Source organism: Schistocerca americana, chromosome 9 (genome assembly GCF_021461395.2).
Source record: "Schistocerca americana isolate TAMUIC-IGC-003095 chromosome 9, iqSchAmer2.1, whole genome shotgun sequence".
In the NCBI taxonomy this organism is placed as follows: Eukaryota; Metazoa; Arthropoda; class Insecta; order Orthoptera; family Acrididae; genus Schistocerca; species Schistocerca americana.
Window position 1 is genome coordinate 84,202,703 of NC_060127.1, and position 17,770 is coordinate 84,220,472.

Below are 17,770 nucleotides of genomic sequence, written 5' to 3' on the forward strand. Positions count from 1 at the left end.
CAGATGTTAAGCCCTATAGTGCTCAGAGCCATTTGAACCATGCTTTGAATTGCGGGACAAGCTTCTCGCTCTTGCAAAGTGGCTAATTAAAAGCTCTTTAGCTATCTAAGTACTTCCAGGACGGATATCGAAATTTGTTCACCGCAAAGATTTCAGTACATCGCCCCAGTTGGCTTTCAGCAACTCCCGTCGTTAGTTACAACAAAATAGGAACACAGTTCAAAGCCGATATGTAAAAAGTCACACAAAAACATCACTTTCAATTTTCAGTGGACTCAGAAGCTGACGGAGGAAAATCACTACACCAAAAAAAAATATGTCCAAGGGACGTATGGAACTGGCCAACATCGCGAGTATGCACGACACATTGACGTGCCTTTTGCTAAGACAGTCCCTTCGAATAGGCCTCATTCCTTCTGCTCTCTATGTAGCAATCACTTCGCGTTATTTATAGTTCGTTGTTAGCATCTACCCGTGTGTTTGTATATCTGATCAGGTCCGTGCGTTATTACCACACAGTGGGCCGGAAGCAGGAGATTGGAAATTTGGAACTAAAAAACCTGCTGTAGTTGCAGCTTTGTATGGTTCAAATGGCTCTGAGTACCATGGGACTTAAAATCTGAGGTCATCAGTGCCCTAGATTTAAAACTACTTAAACCTAACTAACCTAAGGACATCACACACATCCATGCCCAAGGCAGGATTCGAACCTGCGACCGTTGCAGCAGCGCGGTTCCAGACTGAAGCGTCTAGAACCGCTCGGCCACAGCGGCCGGCAGCTTTGTATCAGGAAGCCTATTCTAGTAGGACAATAGCAACAGAAGATGGTGCAGCCCAGTCAACAGTGGCGTAAACATTGCAGCAATTCACGGAAAATAGTGCCAATGTTAGTGTTTCGCGTATGTAAACATGAGTAGACTGGCTGCGATGAAACTGACTGGACTGAGGCCGCCTTGGTCCTAAATGAAAAGGTGTACAGCAGGAGCGACCCTGGTGCCGGTTGTGCGCTCTACCTGTTCTTCGTATCTGATGTACGCGAAGGCCCTCTGAGGAGCTAGCTGCAAATTTCTTATGTAGCTGGACTGTGCAATCGTTGAGACACAGGGGCTGTCGTTGCTGCAGCCCGCCTAGCAGAGGTGTGTTGCAGGGTGGCGTCAGCGCCTCATGACGTCCGCGTCACGCCACACCTGACGAGTTTAACGCAGTGTGTCTTTCAACTACTGAGATTTGATGAGGTCCCATACTCATGGGAGCGTAGGGAACGATGCGGGAGACCCGCACCGCTGTACTAGGCAAGGTCCTAGCGGAGGTGGTTTGCCATTGCCTTCCTCCGACCGTAATGGGAATGAACGATGATGATGAAGACGACACAACACCCAGTCATCTCGAGGCAGGAAAAAAACCTCTCACTCCGCCGGGAATCGAACCCGGGACCCCGTGCGCGGCAAGCGAGATCGCTACCGCAAGACCACGAGCTGCGGACTTTTTAACTATAAGTAATCGCATTTTTATGATGACTGTGGTGTCACCGCGAGACACCACACTTGCTAGGTGGTAGCCTTTAAAATCATGTACCGTCAAGAGCGACGTTCTTCATTAATGGATTAAAGTTAAGTATCAAACTAATTATGCCCGCTTTCTGAATTCTCATTCCTTGTCATGTTCCAGACCTCACGTAAGTATAGTTCTTCACGCCAGCCTGCGTGAGCTAAAACGCGTGCAGTTCGGCCTCCACTCGTAACACGGTGTTGGCTCTTCTGCCAACACAACAATGACTGCGTTTCACTTTTACCAAACATACTTTCGAAATGTGGTGCTACAGAAGAATGCTGAAGATTAGATGGGTAGATCACATAACTAATGAGGAGGTGTTGAATAGGATTGGGGAGAAGAGAAGTTTGTGGCACAACTTGACTAGAAGAAGGGATCGGTTGGTAGGACATATTCTGAGGCATCAAGGGATCACCAATTTAGTATTGGAGGGCAGCCTGGAGGGTAAAAATCGTAGAGGGAGACCAAGAGATGAATACACGAAACAGATTCACAAGGATGTAGATTGCAGTAGGTTCTGGGAGATGAAGAAGCTGGCACAGGACAGCATGGAGAGCTGCATCAAACCAGTCTCAGGACTGAAGACCACAACAACAACAACTTCTTCATGAACTATATTCTTTCTAAATCATTCCGAAGGAAGAAAAAGTGTAATGAATGAAATGGAAATGAGCGTTTGGCGTTATTGGCCGGGGAGTCCCTTGCGGGCCAAGTCCGGCCGCCTTGGTGGAGGTCTTATTACATTCGACGCCATATTGGGCGACCTGCGCGCCGGATGGGGATGAAATGATGATGAAAACAGCACAACACCCAGTTCCCAAGCTGAAAAAATCTCCGACCCATCCGGGAATAGAAACCGGGCCCGTAGGACGGCAATCACGCTGACCACTCAGCTATCGGAGCGGAGAGTGTAAGTAATGGAAAGCGATGAGTGATAACTACAAGCAAAGACTGGTTAGCAGTATAGCGAGAGGAGTCTACGTTGCGAATATGTTGCTAATGTTTTCTCGTCTCAGCTTTTGGTAGCAGGTATATGTTCCACGAAATGAATAGCTGGGGAATATCATGGTCCCTTTAGCGAAGTGGCTAGTAAGAAGGAAACACGAAGATCATAAGCTGGAATGTAGAGCAAGAGACATAGTGAAATGATGAAGACAGAAAAAGTGAAAAACTCAACTTGGCATGTAAGTAATGCAACACACTTCTTGGCCAGTTTAGGCTGGAAAAGTGCGGAATTTTCTGTGGAACATATTGGAATATCCCCGTTTCAGCCGTGTCATGAAGTTCCAATAAGTGGTGGTGCTATAAACAGCCTTCAAAATGACGTCTGTAATGGAAGTACGTTCCAAGTAGAGAACTGAGTTTCTTTTGACGGAAAGCCACAGCTTCTTAGACATTCCTGGGTGCTTGCAAAATGTTTACAGAGACTTGACAGTGAACAAAAGCATGCTGAGTGGTTAGGCGAGGCGTCTGCCATCATCGCAACATCATCATTTTCCGCGTGCCGACCGGCCGCACACACCTGTGACTCACGCAATGTTGCAACGTGTGGACACTCTCGTTGGAGGTGATGGACGGATCACTATCAAATACCTCGCTGTACAGCTGGACATTTCATGGTAGCGCTGACACACCTGCCCACCACTTAGGGTACTCGAAGGTGTTCCCGTGCTGTGTTCCTCGCCTCCTGACAGTAAACCACGAAGCGCAACGAAGGACCCTCTGTTGGAAGTTTCTTGCGAGTTGCAATCGTGGCAATCTCTTGTCGAACATCGTCACAGCCGATGAAACATGGGTTCATCGCTACCAACTGGAAACACAACGGCAGTCCATGGAGCAGCGTTACACCACCTCTCCTCAAAAGAAAAAGTTCACAGCCGCACTCTCAACCGGGGAAGTCTTGTCAACTGTCTTTTTGGACTACGTTTGATGTTTTACGTGACGGTGCAGCGATCAACTCTGAAGTGCATTGTGCTACCATCAGAAAACTAAAAAAACGGCTTCAACGTGTTCGTCGTCACGAAAAGGCAAACGAATGTCTCCTTCTCCATGAGACCACAGGCCCTCGCACAAGCCTTTTGACATGAGAGGGCTCCACAAAACGTGGTTGGATTGTCCTTCCTCATCGACCCTACAGCCCGGATTTCGCACCTTCCTACTTCCATGTTTGGTGCTTGGCTCAATGAAGCACTCCCTTGGAAGCAGAACGTGGATGATGGGCAGGTTATTGATGTAGCAAGACGCTGGCCAAGCCCTCGACCAGTCGAATAGTTCCACGCCGTAAGACCGTCGCATTGAGCTGATATTATGTTGAAAAGTAGGGTTTTAAGGCCAGAGGAATGCTGTATAACATGGTGTATTGGAATCACGAGGCAACGGCCTTGCCGCAGTGGATACACTGGTTCCCGTGAGATCACCCAAGTTAAGCGCTGTCGGGCGTGGTCGGCACTTGGATGGGTGACCATCCAGGCCGCCATGCGCTGTTGCCATTTTTCGGGGTGCACTCAGCTTCGTGATGCCAATTGAGGAGCTACTCGACCGAATAGTAGCGGCTTCGTTCAAGAATACCATCATAACGACCGGGAGAGCGGAGTGCTGACCCCACTCCCCTCCTATACGCATCCTCGCCTGAGGATAACACGGCCGTCGGATGATCCCGACAGGCCACTCGTGGCCTGAAGACGTAATATAGGAATCATGAATAAAATCAACCAGCTTTCAGATAAAAAAAGTGTTGAATTTCTTTAAAAATGTGTAGTATTACTTATGGATCACCCCTCGTGTTTTATATACGAGGGTTGGAACTTTAATAGTGGCAACTATTTATTTACAGCTCGTCACAAAATAGATACGTGTTTCAGATTTTTACTAACCTTCAGAGTAGTCACCAGCATTGTGTATAACCCGTTGCCAGCGATGTGGAAGTCGTAGGATGCTCTTAGCAGTGCCAGTTGTGTTGACAGTTCGAACGGCGCGGTCTGTTGCCTGACGAATTTGTAGCAGTTCTGAAGCGAATGCCGCGAAGTGTTTCCTTCAATTTAGAAATCGAGTTGAACTCACGAGGGCTTAAGTCAGGGGAGTGCAGTAGGTGGTATAGCACTCAGCGGCCCCATCAGTCAAACAAATCAGTAGCAGCTTGCACTGTACGTGCTTGAGCATTGTCCTGCAAAATTATGCTCAGGTCCTGCAGAAAGTGTCCTCACTTCCATCTCTAAGCTGGTCGTAGGTTGTCTTCCAAAAATGAACAGCATAGAGACAGAATTGGTGACACTTTCTGCAGGACCTGACCATAATTTTGCAGGACAATGCTCAAGTCCGTACAGTGCAAGCTGTTAATGATTTGTTTGTCTGATGGGGCTGCTAAGTGCTATATCACCTACTGCACTCCCCTGACTTATTCCATCGCGAGTTCAACTCGGTTTCTAAACTGAAGGAAACACTTCGCGGCATTCGCTTCAGAACTGCTACAAATTCATCGGGCAATAGACCGCGCCGTTCGAACTGTCAACACAACTGGCACTTCTAAGAGCATCCTACGACTTCCACATTGCTGGCAACGGGTTATACACAATGCCGGTGACTACTTTGAAGGCTAGTAAAAGTTTGAAACACGTATCTGTTTTGTACGAGCTTCAAATAAATAGATGCCACAATTAAAGTTCCAAACTTCGTTGCTGAAAAAAAAAAGAAAAGCAATTTTAATGACGAAAAACTTACTCAGAGATGAAGTTTTGAATCAGCTACTTTTGTCCTGTGCAATGTCTTAGTTAATTATCTCGGCGGAAGGTGAGTAGCTGAAGATGTTGACGCAATGAAAGAAGTACTTGTTGGAGAAAGAATAGGCGTGGTTTCTGAATTTGTCTTACAACTCAGTCAGGGTCGTAATTGCTCCTTAGTGGCGAAGAGATGGCCAAATCCGTTCTCATTTACACTGCATTCAGTTGCATACCGCGTTCGTCGCAAAACTGGTACCAATGACTGCGGCGGAATCAGAACAGAGCAGTGTGGGGGCACGGGGAAAGCGGAGGGGGGATAGCACTCACAAAAAAAAATATGTATGAAAAAAATTAAAAAAGTTGCTCTGTTGAGCTGCGAGGTATTTGGGAAGCATTAGTCATTCATGGAAAAGGAGCGCAACGGACGACGCGTAATTTGTTTGCGAACAGCTTTCTGTGAGTGAATGAGAGAAAGATGGCGGACGCCGCGCCGTTCGCCCGTCGCAGTCGCCCCCCCCTCCCCGCCCCCCTTGCTGCTCCACCCGTTCCTTCCTCACAATTTCATTTTAATATAATGATCTGCTCGCCTCTCCCGCGCGCAGCCGGAGCTTTTGAAAAGCAGTTAGCTCCTTTGTGTCGGAGTGCATCCCCCAAACTCCTACGCTCCCCTGGCCGCTCCTAATTCTGTTTACCCGGTTGCCATGGAAACGCCGTAGTGAAGGGAGAGAGGTGGGTTCGAAGTGCGGCAGGATTTCTGCTGTTCGTTAGCCTTGCAACACCCTCCCCAATCTCTTCCTCCCTCTCTCTTTCTTTCTCCGACCAACTGTTCTGTCAGCCGCCTTCACAGTTTTCTTCGCGTCTCTTGCGCCTCTGTTCCTCTCTTTCCGATCCGTTGCCCGCCTTTTCCTTCCCAGCCGAATACCTGCCCCTGCCGTTTGCAGCCGTGCTTAATTAAAATACGCTCTCTCGCAGACATTGCCGAGTGCGAGCGCAAGGAGCCCCACAGCCGGGTCGCATTCTCTTTCTCTCTCTGGCACGCGCGAGAACTCGTTTAGAAGCGCCAGTCACCGCCCCGCTCTTTGGAACGGAACTGAAGCTTTTGTTCCACACCTACTCCCACCTCGGCACTACGTGCAAGAAGTGGCAATAGCAGCGGCCCACGTCCCGGTTTTCTTATCACCTCCTTTACCCTGCCCTAATTACAAAACCTCCATCCAGGGCAATCGGGAAGATGTACGTCTGCGTAAGAGCTCAGTGTGAAGTACGTAAAGAAGAGGACTTTCCTACTTTCTTCATCCGTTCCGCTCCTGTTTAGCTCACGAAGTAGCCGAGAGGAAGTGCTTGACACGATATATCCGTCTGCCTCGTAATTAGTCATATCTTACTTTGGCTGTGGTCTGTTACTGCATAACTAAAGTATTTCTGCTTTTGTCTGTTAGTGTTCCGGACCTCAGTCGGTTTAAACGGAACCCTTATAGGATCAGTTCGTTGTCCGTCTGTCTGTTCCATTGTTAAAAACCTTTCTTCCCAGGAACGAGTAGACGTATCTAATTGAAATTTATGTCACATACTAAGTCCTAAAGTTACTTGGCTGAATACAAAATGGAAGCTTCTAACTGAGTGCAACCAAAAGATACGGCCATTTGTGTCACGTATTGCGATACTCGAAATCTCATCCATCATAACCTTAGGGTCTTCCCGTTGACGTAGAATCACGAAATCTGGAAAGAAGCGGGGTTTTACAGTACAAAAAAGGAAAAAAAATTATAAAACTGTTAATTTGTAATCGTATCACAAAAAAATATTTCTTTTGTCATTTGTTATCCGACTTCAAAATTGAAATTAAAACATTCTTGAAAATCTTGGAATCCCTGGAATCGGCATCTTGCTAGTTGATACTAGCTAGTTGATAATATGCAAAAATCATCATGATTCTCGTGTCATCGAATGAATGAACTGTCAAAACACGCCGGAACGCGGAAACGTAGACTTTGGTGACTATTCTTGAGATGTGGTCTCGAAATTTTGTTTACTAAAGGTTTGCGGAGATGAAGAGTGCCGTATTTCGGCTTAAAACTAAAAAAAAAAAGACAATCACATCACGCAGCATCGAAACCAAGGACAAGGAGGTCTCAGTAGATGTACGCTGGTGTCGAGAATTAAAGCAACAAACCACTATTTCCCCCTCCTGTGTCTAAATCACGATGTAATCATACAGACTGTCAAGAGATGTCCTTACTATTGTGTCCTGCACGGAAGATGGCATTGTGGTCGACGGACAGCGGTGTCGACAGGGCACTTACGAAACAGGATAGTGTTTATATATATGAAGATGGCAATTGATGTCCGAAAAAACAGATAGGGAGCAGGTTTAAAAAAAAAAAAAAAAAAGAAAGAAAGAAAGAAAGAAATCCATCCTCCATTCGAATTAAATTATGAAACGAAGCTCGAGCTTGAAAAGTATGTGCTGATGTACGGTATATTATTTCACAGAGAATGTGGATATTACGAATGCGCGAACTGACATTAGGCACTTTAATTAAACCATGTTCCCTGAAAATGGGACGAAAATGGTGTGTAGGTAAAGAGTAACTTCGACTAGTATATGTCTCAGATCGTTCTACAGCATGATACAGGGAAGGACAAATAAAAGTGGCCCGGAGAACAGAGTTTGCAGGATGCAAAGAAACACAACAGAGGAAAGGAAGTACAGTACTAACGTGAATATAGCAGATGTTGAAAGTGACCACCATTCATCTGTTGGCACTTTTGGGGCCTGGTCAGCAAGTTGCTGAAGCCACATCGCAGCTGGACGGCTGGAATTGCTGCCATCTCATGCGAAATTTTCTGTTGAAGTCCTTGAGGACTATGAGGGTTGTTGCGATACGCCTTAGGCTTCGGAGATACCCACGTAAAGTAATCCCACGCTGACGGATTAGGTGACCTGGTTGGCCAGATAAGGCCGCGACCAGACTTACCTCCGCTAACAGCTCTGTACAGATTGTGTAAATGTGCTCCAAGGTTCGGCAGGCTGTACGGGCCGTTCCTCCATGTTGTTGGGAGTAACTATAGGACTTTTATTCCTCCTTTAACGCTGCCACAAATTCACGTACAATCGTATCCGCTCGTCCGGACCAGTTTTATTTGTCCCATCCTGTATAATGTTCCTTTACTTGCAGTGCGTAGCGCACTGGACTAGCATTCGGGAGGACGACGGTTCAAACCCGCCTCCGGCCAGCCTGATTTAGGTTTTCCGTGATTTTCGTAAATCGCTTCAGGAAATGCCGGGATGGTTCCTTAAAAAGTGTACGGCCGACTTCCTTCCCCATCCTTCCCTAATCCGATGGGAGCCATGTCCTTGCTGTTTGGTCCCCTCCCCCGAAACAACCAAGCAGCCAGCCTTTCGCCATTTAAAGGGAGGTTTACTGTCTTTGGCCCGGAAAAAGCATGTTCTTTGAGAATTTTTTTTTCTCGGGATGTGTTATAGATATCAATGTCAAATTTGGTCAAAATGTTTATTGATATTTGCTCTACAAACTGGAATTGTTTCGACCGGAAATGTCGAATAGCAAAGGCGGAAATGCCGTCGGAACGAAACAAAATTTCGATGTAGACCTCACAGGTCAGCCGGTTCGTCTGAAATCAAAATTGAGCTGACGTTAGCGAAGTATATAAGATTCTTTAGGAGTTGTACCTCGCTTAAGTTATTGGGACCATGGCAAACAAAATGGCGGCCATTTGACGAAAATAGGGATTTTTTCCATCGATTTTTCGACTTCGTCGGCCAAGTAAAAACATTTAAATTTGATGGGAATAAAAGTGGTACAACTCCTAGACAATTTAGTTAGCTTCGTCGGAAACAAAGGATCATGCCAATCGGTTCAGTGATTTGAAGTTACCATACAGCGCGATAAAAAAAAAAAATCATTTCGAGAAAAACGCATTTGAAATTTTGACTACATATAAATGCCATATTATGCAACTTACGTTCAATCTGCTATTCCGGGTGCATAAACTAGTCCTTTCTCTTCCTCATAGAGGGCGTTCTGCTGGATCTGGGCCATCCTGCGCTGCTCCAGGGCCGCTCGTACGGCCGGTGACAAGCGGTTTACGGCCGCTCGAATCCGGTGGTCGTCCGAATGCTTGGCGAACTGCGTCGAATAGAGTCCCAGGGTGACGTCCATCGTTGTCATGATCTTCAGAATTGCTGAATACCCTTCGTTGACGCTGCTCACTGGCAGGAAAGTCGCAATCTCCACAGTCTCCGCACCAAAATGCAAATGCTTGGGGACTAACTTCCAAACACACGCGTTCAAACTTCCATTTGAATTATGTGTGTTCCCTCACAAGCAACAGTACAATAACTCGTCCTCCGAAAGAAAAAGGAAAGGGGTGCGTGGAAAAGGCCGATTTCAGACAGGTGCATTTTTTTGTTCAACCGCGAATAACAAACATTTCCGTTCCGTAATCGGAAAAACCGTTTCAGGCGTGGATTCTAAACACTTTTATGGATCCAAAAATGCAATTAAAAAATCGATTTTTTGAAGCAAAAGACTGTATGTATTGTATTGTATGTTAACCGGGGACCTAGAAACGACGCAGAGGCTCCGTCCCCGCCGCAGCCTCAGTGGTCCACAACCCCACGACGACTACCGCAGTCCACTTCACCCCTCCGCCGCCCCACAACGAACCCAGGGTTGCTGTAGGGTTCGGCCCCCGGTGGACCCCCAAGGGAACGTTTCACACCAGACGAGTGTAACCTCTATGTTTTCTTGGTAGTGTAATGGTGGTGTACGCGTACGTGGAGAACTTTTTTGCGCAGCAATCGCCGACATAGTGTAACTGAGGCGGAATAAGAGGAACCAGCCCGCATTCGCCGAGGCAGATGGAAAACCGCCTAAAAACCATCCACAGACTGGCCGGTTCACCGGACCTCGACACAAATCCACCGGGCGACTTCGTGCCGGGAACCAGGCGCTCCTTCCCACCCGGAAAGCCGTGCGTTAGACCGCACGGCCAACCGGGCGGGGTAAGCAAAAGATAGTAAACCTCCCCTTAAGTCATCTATGCGTCTGGAATCTTCTTCGCGATTTTCTCTGCTCTTCTTCGACAGTCGTTACCAGACCTACCGCAGCTATTTCACGCGCGTGGTAAGGAGACTGTTGTTTGCAAACCAAGTAAAGCCGGAAACGGTCTCTGGAGAGCGCCGAGATCGCAAACCACGTAAAGAAGCTCGTCCCGTGTGCCGTGGGCGCTGTTTCTCGTGACGTCGAATGTCCCTTTCACGTCCGCGTCCATGTTAACTGCCTCGTTCCATACGAAGGTGGCCTGACTATTGTATCTCACACACCGTGCCGTTGGGATTCACACTAAAACGACTTTTTCTCACGTTCACCGACCTAGCCCTGAGTCGTGTCCCAGTAAGGACACGGAGGGGGAGACGGGGGAGGGAGGGTGACATTTCCGCAAAGGTCGCTGCCTCACCTTTCCCGACGAACCCATCGACCCGCCAAAGGGTCCAGCTGTCGCTCGCAGAGGTGAGGCGCTGCCCGCATCGATCCAGCTACTGGCACTCAGGCAGTCGACGACTCCGCGAAGTCGGTACTCCTGCCACGGGGCTACCTGACAGAAGTAAAGCAGATGCGAGACTGAGGTTCATTGGAAGAATCCTAAGGAAACGCAGTCCGAAAACAAAGCAAGTAGGTTACAGTATACTTTTTCGCACAGTGCTTGAATACTGCTGACCGGTGTGGGATCCGTACCAGATAGGGTTGATAGAAGAGGTAGAGAAAATCCAACGGAGAGTAGCGCGCTTCGTTACATGATCATTTAGTAATCGCGAGAGCGTTACAGATAAACTCCAGTCGAAGACTCTGCAAGGGAGACGCTCAGTAGCTCGGTACGGGCTTTTGTTGAAGCTTCGAGAACATTGTAATTCTGTCAGGGACAGCAAAGAACTTGGAAGAGCAGTTGAACGGAATGGACAGTGTCTTGAAAAGAGGGTATAAGATGAACAACAACAAAAGCAAAACGAGGATAATGGAATGTAGTCGAATTAAGTCGGGTGATGCTGAGGGAATTAGATAAGGAAATGAGAGACTTAAAATAGTAAACGAGTTCCTCTATTTGGGGAGCAAAATAAGAGATGATGGTTGAAGTAGAAAGGATATAAAATGTAGACTGGCAATGGCAAGGAAAGCGTTTCTGAAGAAGAGAAATTTGTTAACATCGAGCATTGATTTAAGTGTCAGAAAGTCGTTTCTGAAAGTATTTGTATGGAGTGTAACCATGTATGGAAGTGAAACATGAACGATAATTCGCTTAGACAAGAAGAGAATAGAAGCTTTCGAAATGTGGTGCTACAGAAGAATGCTGAAGATTAGATGCGTAGATAACGTAACTAATGAGGAGGTATTGAATAGAATTGGGGAGAAGAAGAGTTTGTGGCACAATTTGACCAGAAGAAAGGATCGGTTGGTAGGACATGTTCTGAGGCATCAAGGGATCACCAATTTAGTACTGGAGGGCAGCCTGGAGGGTAAAAATCGTAGAGGGAGACCAAGAGATGAATACACTAAGCAGATCAGAAGGACGTAAGCTGCAGTAGGTACTGGGAGATGAAGAAGCTTGCACAGGATGGAGTAGCATGGAGAGCTGCATCAAACCAGTCTTAGGACTGAAGACCACAACAACAACAACCTTCACCGAGGAGTCAAGCAGTATATTGGTCCCTCCTACGTATATCTCGCGAAGAGACCATGAGGATAAAATCAGAGAGATTAGAGCCCACACAGAGGCATACCGACAATCTTTCTTTCCACGAACAATACGAGACTGGAATAGAAGGGAGAACCGATAGAGGTACTCAAGATACCCTCCGCCACACACCATCACGTGGTTTGCGGAGTATGGATGTAGATGTATAAGTATTTCTCTGCCGTTTAGAAATCATTTTACGGGAGGCATGTTCATGGCATCTTACTGCTGTAGGGTGCTCAGTCGTTAAAGTAACCTCTTTCGTGGCGTGTGGCCGGCAGGCGAGTATGGCTACCGTACCCGCGGCGCTGGTAACAGGAGATCCGCAATAAGCACGAAGGTGAGACCTTAACTTTTCCCGGCGAATTGAATGTTCAAACAACTTACGGGTTTGCTGCCGGATGACATCGTCGACCACCGCCGATATTTCGACAGGAGCACACCCTGCCATTCTCAAGGAACAAATGCAAGGAGGCAGTGTTCTGCAATAGCGGATTTGCTCGGCTGTTGTAAGCAGAACACTGCCTTGACACCGGTCATCCTATGGAATACAACAACTCGGAGATTCTGGCTTGCACGTCCAACTATTGGGATAGTGTTATTAAGGGAGCTGTTGAAATCAAACTATCAAGCAACCTTATTAACAGAGATGGTGGATTTTGTTTAAATGCTGCTTGGAAACCGGCTCTGTCTCTCATCAAAAGACAGAGGGACAGAATTAGTGCTACCTCACCTGTTGATTTGTCACTATCGACATTTCTGGTGTTTTTCATCTTTGTTTGTGTTGACACTTGTTCTGGGTGTGATATCTTCCTTGTTTCTCCGCTGTGAACCGACGTATTAAATTTCCTTGCACATTTCTTCCTCCTTGCATTTGTGCCTTGAGAATGGCAGGGTGTGCTCCTGTCGAAATATCGGTGGTGGTCGACGATGTCACCCGGCAACAAACCCGTAAGTTGTTTGAACATTCAATTCGCCGGGAAAAGTTAAGGTCTCACATTGTTTACCTCTACGGGGAGGAAATGTATCGTTGCTTGCGGAGGTTGGATAAACTTCGCAGCAGTAGAGTAAGGTTGGAATGTGCATTATCGTTTTTACGGATGTGTCGAAATCACAGTGTGGTTCCAACGTTTGCTTAGGCTGTGCATCATATTAATTCCCCTGCCGCCAATCGCATCAAGCAACGTGCTGGTTCAGCTCTTGTTCGTGAAAGGATCCCCTATACTCGCCGTCGGTTAGATTTTGTTTCTAAGGAATTATTTCAGCTTCATTTAATGATGGCGTCTAATGTCTCTGAATTTTCTTGGGATTGGGTGGACGGTGCTGGCTCTGAGCACTATGGGACTTAACCTCTGAGGTCATCAGTCCCCTAGAACTTAGATCTACTTAAACCTAACTAACCTAAGGACAGCACACAACACCCAGCCATCACGAGGCAGAGAAAATCCCTGACCCCGCCGGGAATCGAACCCGGGAACCCGGGCGTGGGAAGCGAGAACGCCACCGCACGACCACGAGATGCGGGCGTGGACGGTGCCTCTTGGTCGCAGTCTGCCTGGGAATTTCAATCTGTAACTGCTCGTCATTCGGCGAAGTTTGAACGTTTCCTTGGCTCAGTGTTTAATTCTAATTTTAATTCTCGACGTTCTGTGATCAATCTCACGGAGAAAACGTTTGACGACGCAGCTTTGTCTGTGCTGGGGAAAGGTTTGAACTTCGCACCGACGCCTAAGAGTTTGCCAGTCGTTGATTTTATTAGTTCTATCGAACAGGCTGTTTATAAACTACCTTCCGAGGCTGCGGAAGAGGGTAGGAGGGAAGCTTGTCGTGTGTTGACTGCGGCCCGTCCACCCAAGTGTAACATCACAGCAGCTGAGGCGGCTGCTTTACGTTCACTCAGAATGGATCCTGATATTGTTACTTTACCTGCGGACAAGGGGAACGCCACCGTTTTGTTGAACAAGCACGAATACATTCAAAAGATGCAGTGTCTGCTTTCTGATTTGGCGTATCGCAAAATCGGTGCTGACAGCTCCTCCCTCGTTTTCTTCCTTGACTTCCTCAGTGTTGGCAAATCGGTGTCCTTTCGTGCCCATTGGACGGAGCCAAGCAAGGCGAGTGAGGTGCGTGCGGTAGCGGAACCAAGCCATTTTACAAAATTGTTAAGGCTTTCGTGGCCACTTGTTGACAAACTGCCTATTGGCTTCTGTCTCTGGGAATGTATGGGAATGTCTGGGAATCTATGGCAGAAAGGCCGTACATTCCCAGAGTGACGGACAGAATCGGCCGTATATTGCGCAAACATGGCGTAAAGACGATTTTCAAACCGACAAGGAAGATCAAAGAGTGTCCTAGATCAGCGAAGGAGAAAAGAGACACACTTTCAATTTCGGGAATATACCGTATACCATGCACATGCGGAAAAGTTTATGTCGGAATGACTGGACGATCCATCAACACCAGGATCAAAGAGCATAAGCGACATTGCAAGTTGGGGCAGGTGGATAAATCGGCCGTGGCAGAGCACGCACTGAATGAGACCGACCACGTAATAAAATTCGCCGACACGGAAGTTCTGGCTGTAGAGAAGCATTATCACACGCGCTTGTTCAGAGAAGCTGTAGAAATACAAAAACACGCGAACAGTTTGAACAAGAAAGAGGAAAACCTTAAGGTCAACGGATCCTGGCTTCCCGTACTGCAGCGAACGACCGTCGCAGGTGGCAAGAGGAGAACCGCACCGGAAATGACCGCGGAGAAGCCCTCGGACGTTGGCGCGCCAGGTACATATAGTCTGCGCCCGCGAGCTCGGCTCCAGTTCACCACCGGCAATGGAGGGTGAAGCTTTGACAATGCCAGCCACTCGTGCCGGCGAAACGTCAGAAAAATCATTAGCTGAACGTCGGCCGAAGAACCCGAGACAGAAGCCAATAGGCAGTTTGTCATGCCATTTTAGCCGAAAACTGTCCAACACAGATGGCTGTGTGTGCAGCTGCGTTGTCGTGGTGGAAGAACCAGTCTCCCATCTGCCACAAATCGGTTCTTTTAGAGTTCTAGGCGCTTCAGTCCGGAAACGCGCTACTGCTACCGTCGCAGTTTCGAATCCTGCCTCGGGCATGGATGTGTGTGATGTCCTTAGGTTGGTTAGGTTTAAGTAGTTCTAAGTTCTAGGGGACTGATGACCTCAGATGTTAAGCCCCTTAGTGCTCACAGCTATTTGAACCATTTGGTTTTTTTGACGAACAGTGTTGCGCAATCTTCTCAATACCTCCAAATAAAAGGACTGATTGACGGTCCGACCTGGGAGAACAAACTCTGGATGAACTACGCCTTTGGCATCAAAAAAGCAAATCACCATTGTTTTGAGGTCTGATTCGACTTGAGGGCATTTTTTTTGGACCTGGTGACGATGACGCCATTCACTGGCTTGATTGTTGCCTTGTTTCTGGGTCGTAACCATAGCACCATGGCTCATCACCAGTAATGACCTTTGACAGATAATGTGGATGAGTTTCAAGCTGTTGTTTCAAAGCACGAGATGTTTCAAGTCGACGTTCCTTTAGGTTGTCAATCAGAATCCGAGGAACAAATTTGACAGCAAGTCTTTTTATTCCCAAATCTTCCGCTAAAATTCGCTGGGCTGAGCCCCAAGATAACCGATTAATCACTTACAGTTGCTCTATTGTCTGTAGACGGTCTGTAAACACAAGCCCTCGAAGTTACTCAATGTTTTCATCGATTCGGGCAGTTGGACGTCCAGAGCGGGCTTTGTCATCGATCGACATGCCGTCATTTTTTTTTTCTTCAGTTGCTTGCAAAAGTGCAGCGCATTGTTACAAGAGAATCGTGAAATTAATTCCCGTGAAGATTATCGTCACCAATATTCCGAGACATGATTCAATATTCCTGGTTTGCCTCAAAATTATCAGAAACTCAAAACATTTTCGTAAATGTTAATGGGGCATGTTTTTGTACAGATTTATTGCAAACACCCTGTGATTGTAAAAAATCCGCTTTTATATGTTGCGCAAGATGTCGCAAAAACTATTGCTTCGTTTGTTTTTACGATAATTACCACTGCGGTTCTTGTTTATAATTATTTTATGTATAAAAATGGAATGTTTCCCAATCGACTTTGTTATCTGATTAAAAACCCAGTGTTTTTTCCTCATAAACTTTACAATGAAAAATGGAAAACCCACCGCCATGAATTGTGTTGTTGGACATAAAGAAAATAATTTTTATTGAATAATGTAACTAATTTTTATAGGTAATGTAGGCTTGGGCAACTTTCTGAATAATTGGTGGAATAACAAAAGAAAATGAAACAGAAGGAAAAAATGTGCTAGTGGAGGAATCGATCCCGAGACCTCACGTGTGATAGTCCGAGCCCTAAACATCTAGGACAGACGGCGACTCGGCAATTCACAAACGTTTTATACTCATATGGCACCTAAGAAACTTTGGATAGATTTTTCCCGGGATTTTCCGAGTAGTGCGTCCTAATACTTTAACCACGTGAAGTGTTAGAGGTCCTCTTTCACCACACAAAATTTCGGACAAATCCCCGACCCCACGGTCGTGCCGTCTCCGTGTCAGAACGTTTCGAACGCTACTGACGGCGACATCTTCGGTGTTGTGTTGCAGGCGCTGCAGCCATCGGGCACGGAGGCGACGCCCGCAGCGCACTTCGAGCCGCAGGTGGCCGTGCTGTGCGAGAAGGGCGCGGGGGCGGCGCAATACCACAGCCAGTACATGGGCGAGACTGGCCGCTGGATGCCCGACACCGCCTCCAAGCCCGCCTCCTGCCGGAAGGACAAGCTCGAGATCCTCGAGTACTGCAAGAAGGTGAGGGGCTGTCTGTTCTGTCTCCAGCCTCACGTCGTCAGCTGTCTGCTAAAGCAATAGTGTAGGCTGTGCATAACGTAGCGCTTCTTACAAGTATGAGGGCTGTTCAATAAAGAATGATACTAATTTTTCTTATGGTCATGATTTCTCGCACTAAAATTTAATCTTATGATATTCTGTTTTTTTGTTTTTGTTTTTTAATTTAATCTTATGATATTCTGTTTTGACTGGAATACTCTCTCTCAAATTTTGAAGGTGGCAGGGGTAAAATACGGGGAGCAAAAGGCTGGTTACAATTTGTACAGAAACCAGATGGCAGTTATAAGAGTTCAGGGACATGAAAGGGAAGCAGTGGTTGGGAAGGGAGTGAGACAGAGTTGTAGCCTCTCCCCGATGTTATTTAATCTGTATATTCAGCAAGTGGTGAAGGAAACAAAAGAAGAATTCGGAGTAGGTAAAATCCATGGAGAAGAAATAAGAACTTTGAGGTTCGCCGATGACGTTGTAATTCTGTCAGAGACAGCAAAGAACTTGGAAGAGCAGTTGAACAGAATGGACAGTGTCTTGAAAGGAGGGTATAAGATGAACATCAACAAAAGCAAAACTAGGATAGTGGAATGTAGTCGAATTAAATCGGGTGATGCTGAGGGAATTAGATTAGGAAATGAGACACTTAAAGTAGTAAATGAGTTTTGCTATTTGGGGAGAAAAATAACTGATGATGGTCGAAGTAGAGAGGATATAAAATGTAGACTGGCAATGGCAAGGAAAGCGTTTCTGAAGAATCGAAATTTGTTAACATCGAGTGTCAGGAAGTCCTTTCTGAAAGTATTTGTATAGAGTGTAGCCATGTATGGAAGTGAAACATGGACGATAAATAGTTTGGACGAGAAGAGAAT

General features: G+C 46.7%; 1 protein-coding gene and 1 pseudogene across 1 annotated transcript in view; both read left to right on the top strand.

The window, feature by feature from the left end:
* LOC124550682 (amyloid-beta-like protein) overlaps positions 1-17,770 on the top strand; it is a 592,369-nt gene that overhangs the window by 524,661 nt on the left and 49,938 nt on the right. Inside the window, exon 2 of the mRNA XM_047125407.1 lies at positions 16,671-16,871. Coding sequence (XP_046981363.1) covers positions 16,671-16,871 — 201 coding nt within the window. The remainder of the gene's footprint in view (positions 1-16,670; positions 16,872-17,770) is intronic.
* Positions 3,923-4,040, top strand: LOC124551450 (annotated as a pseudogene).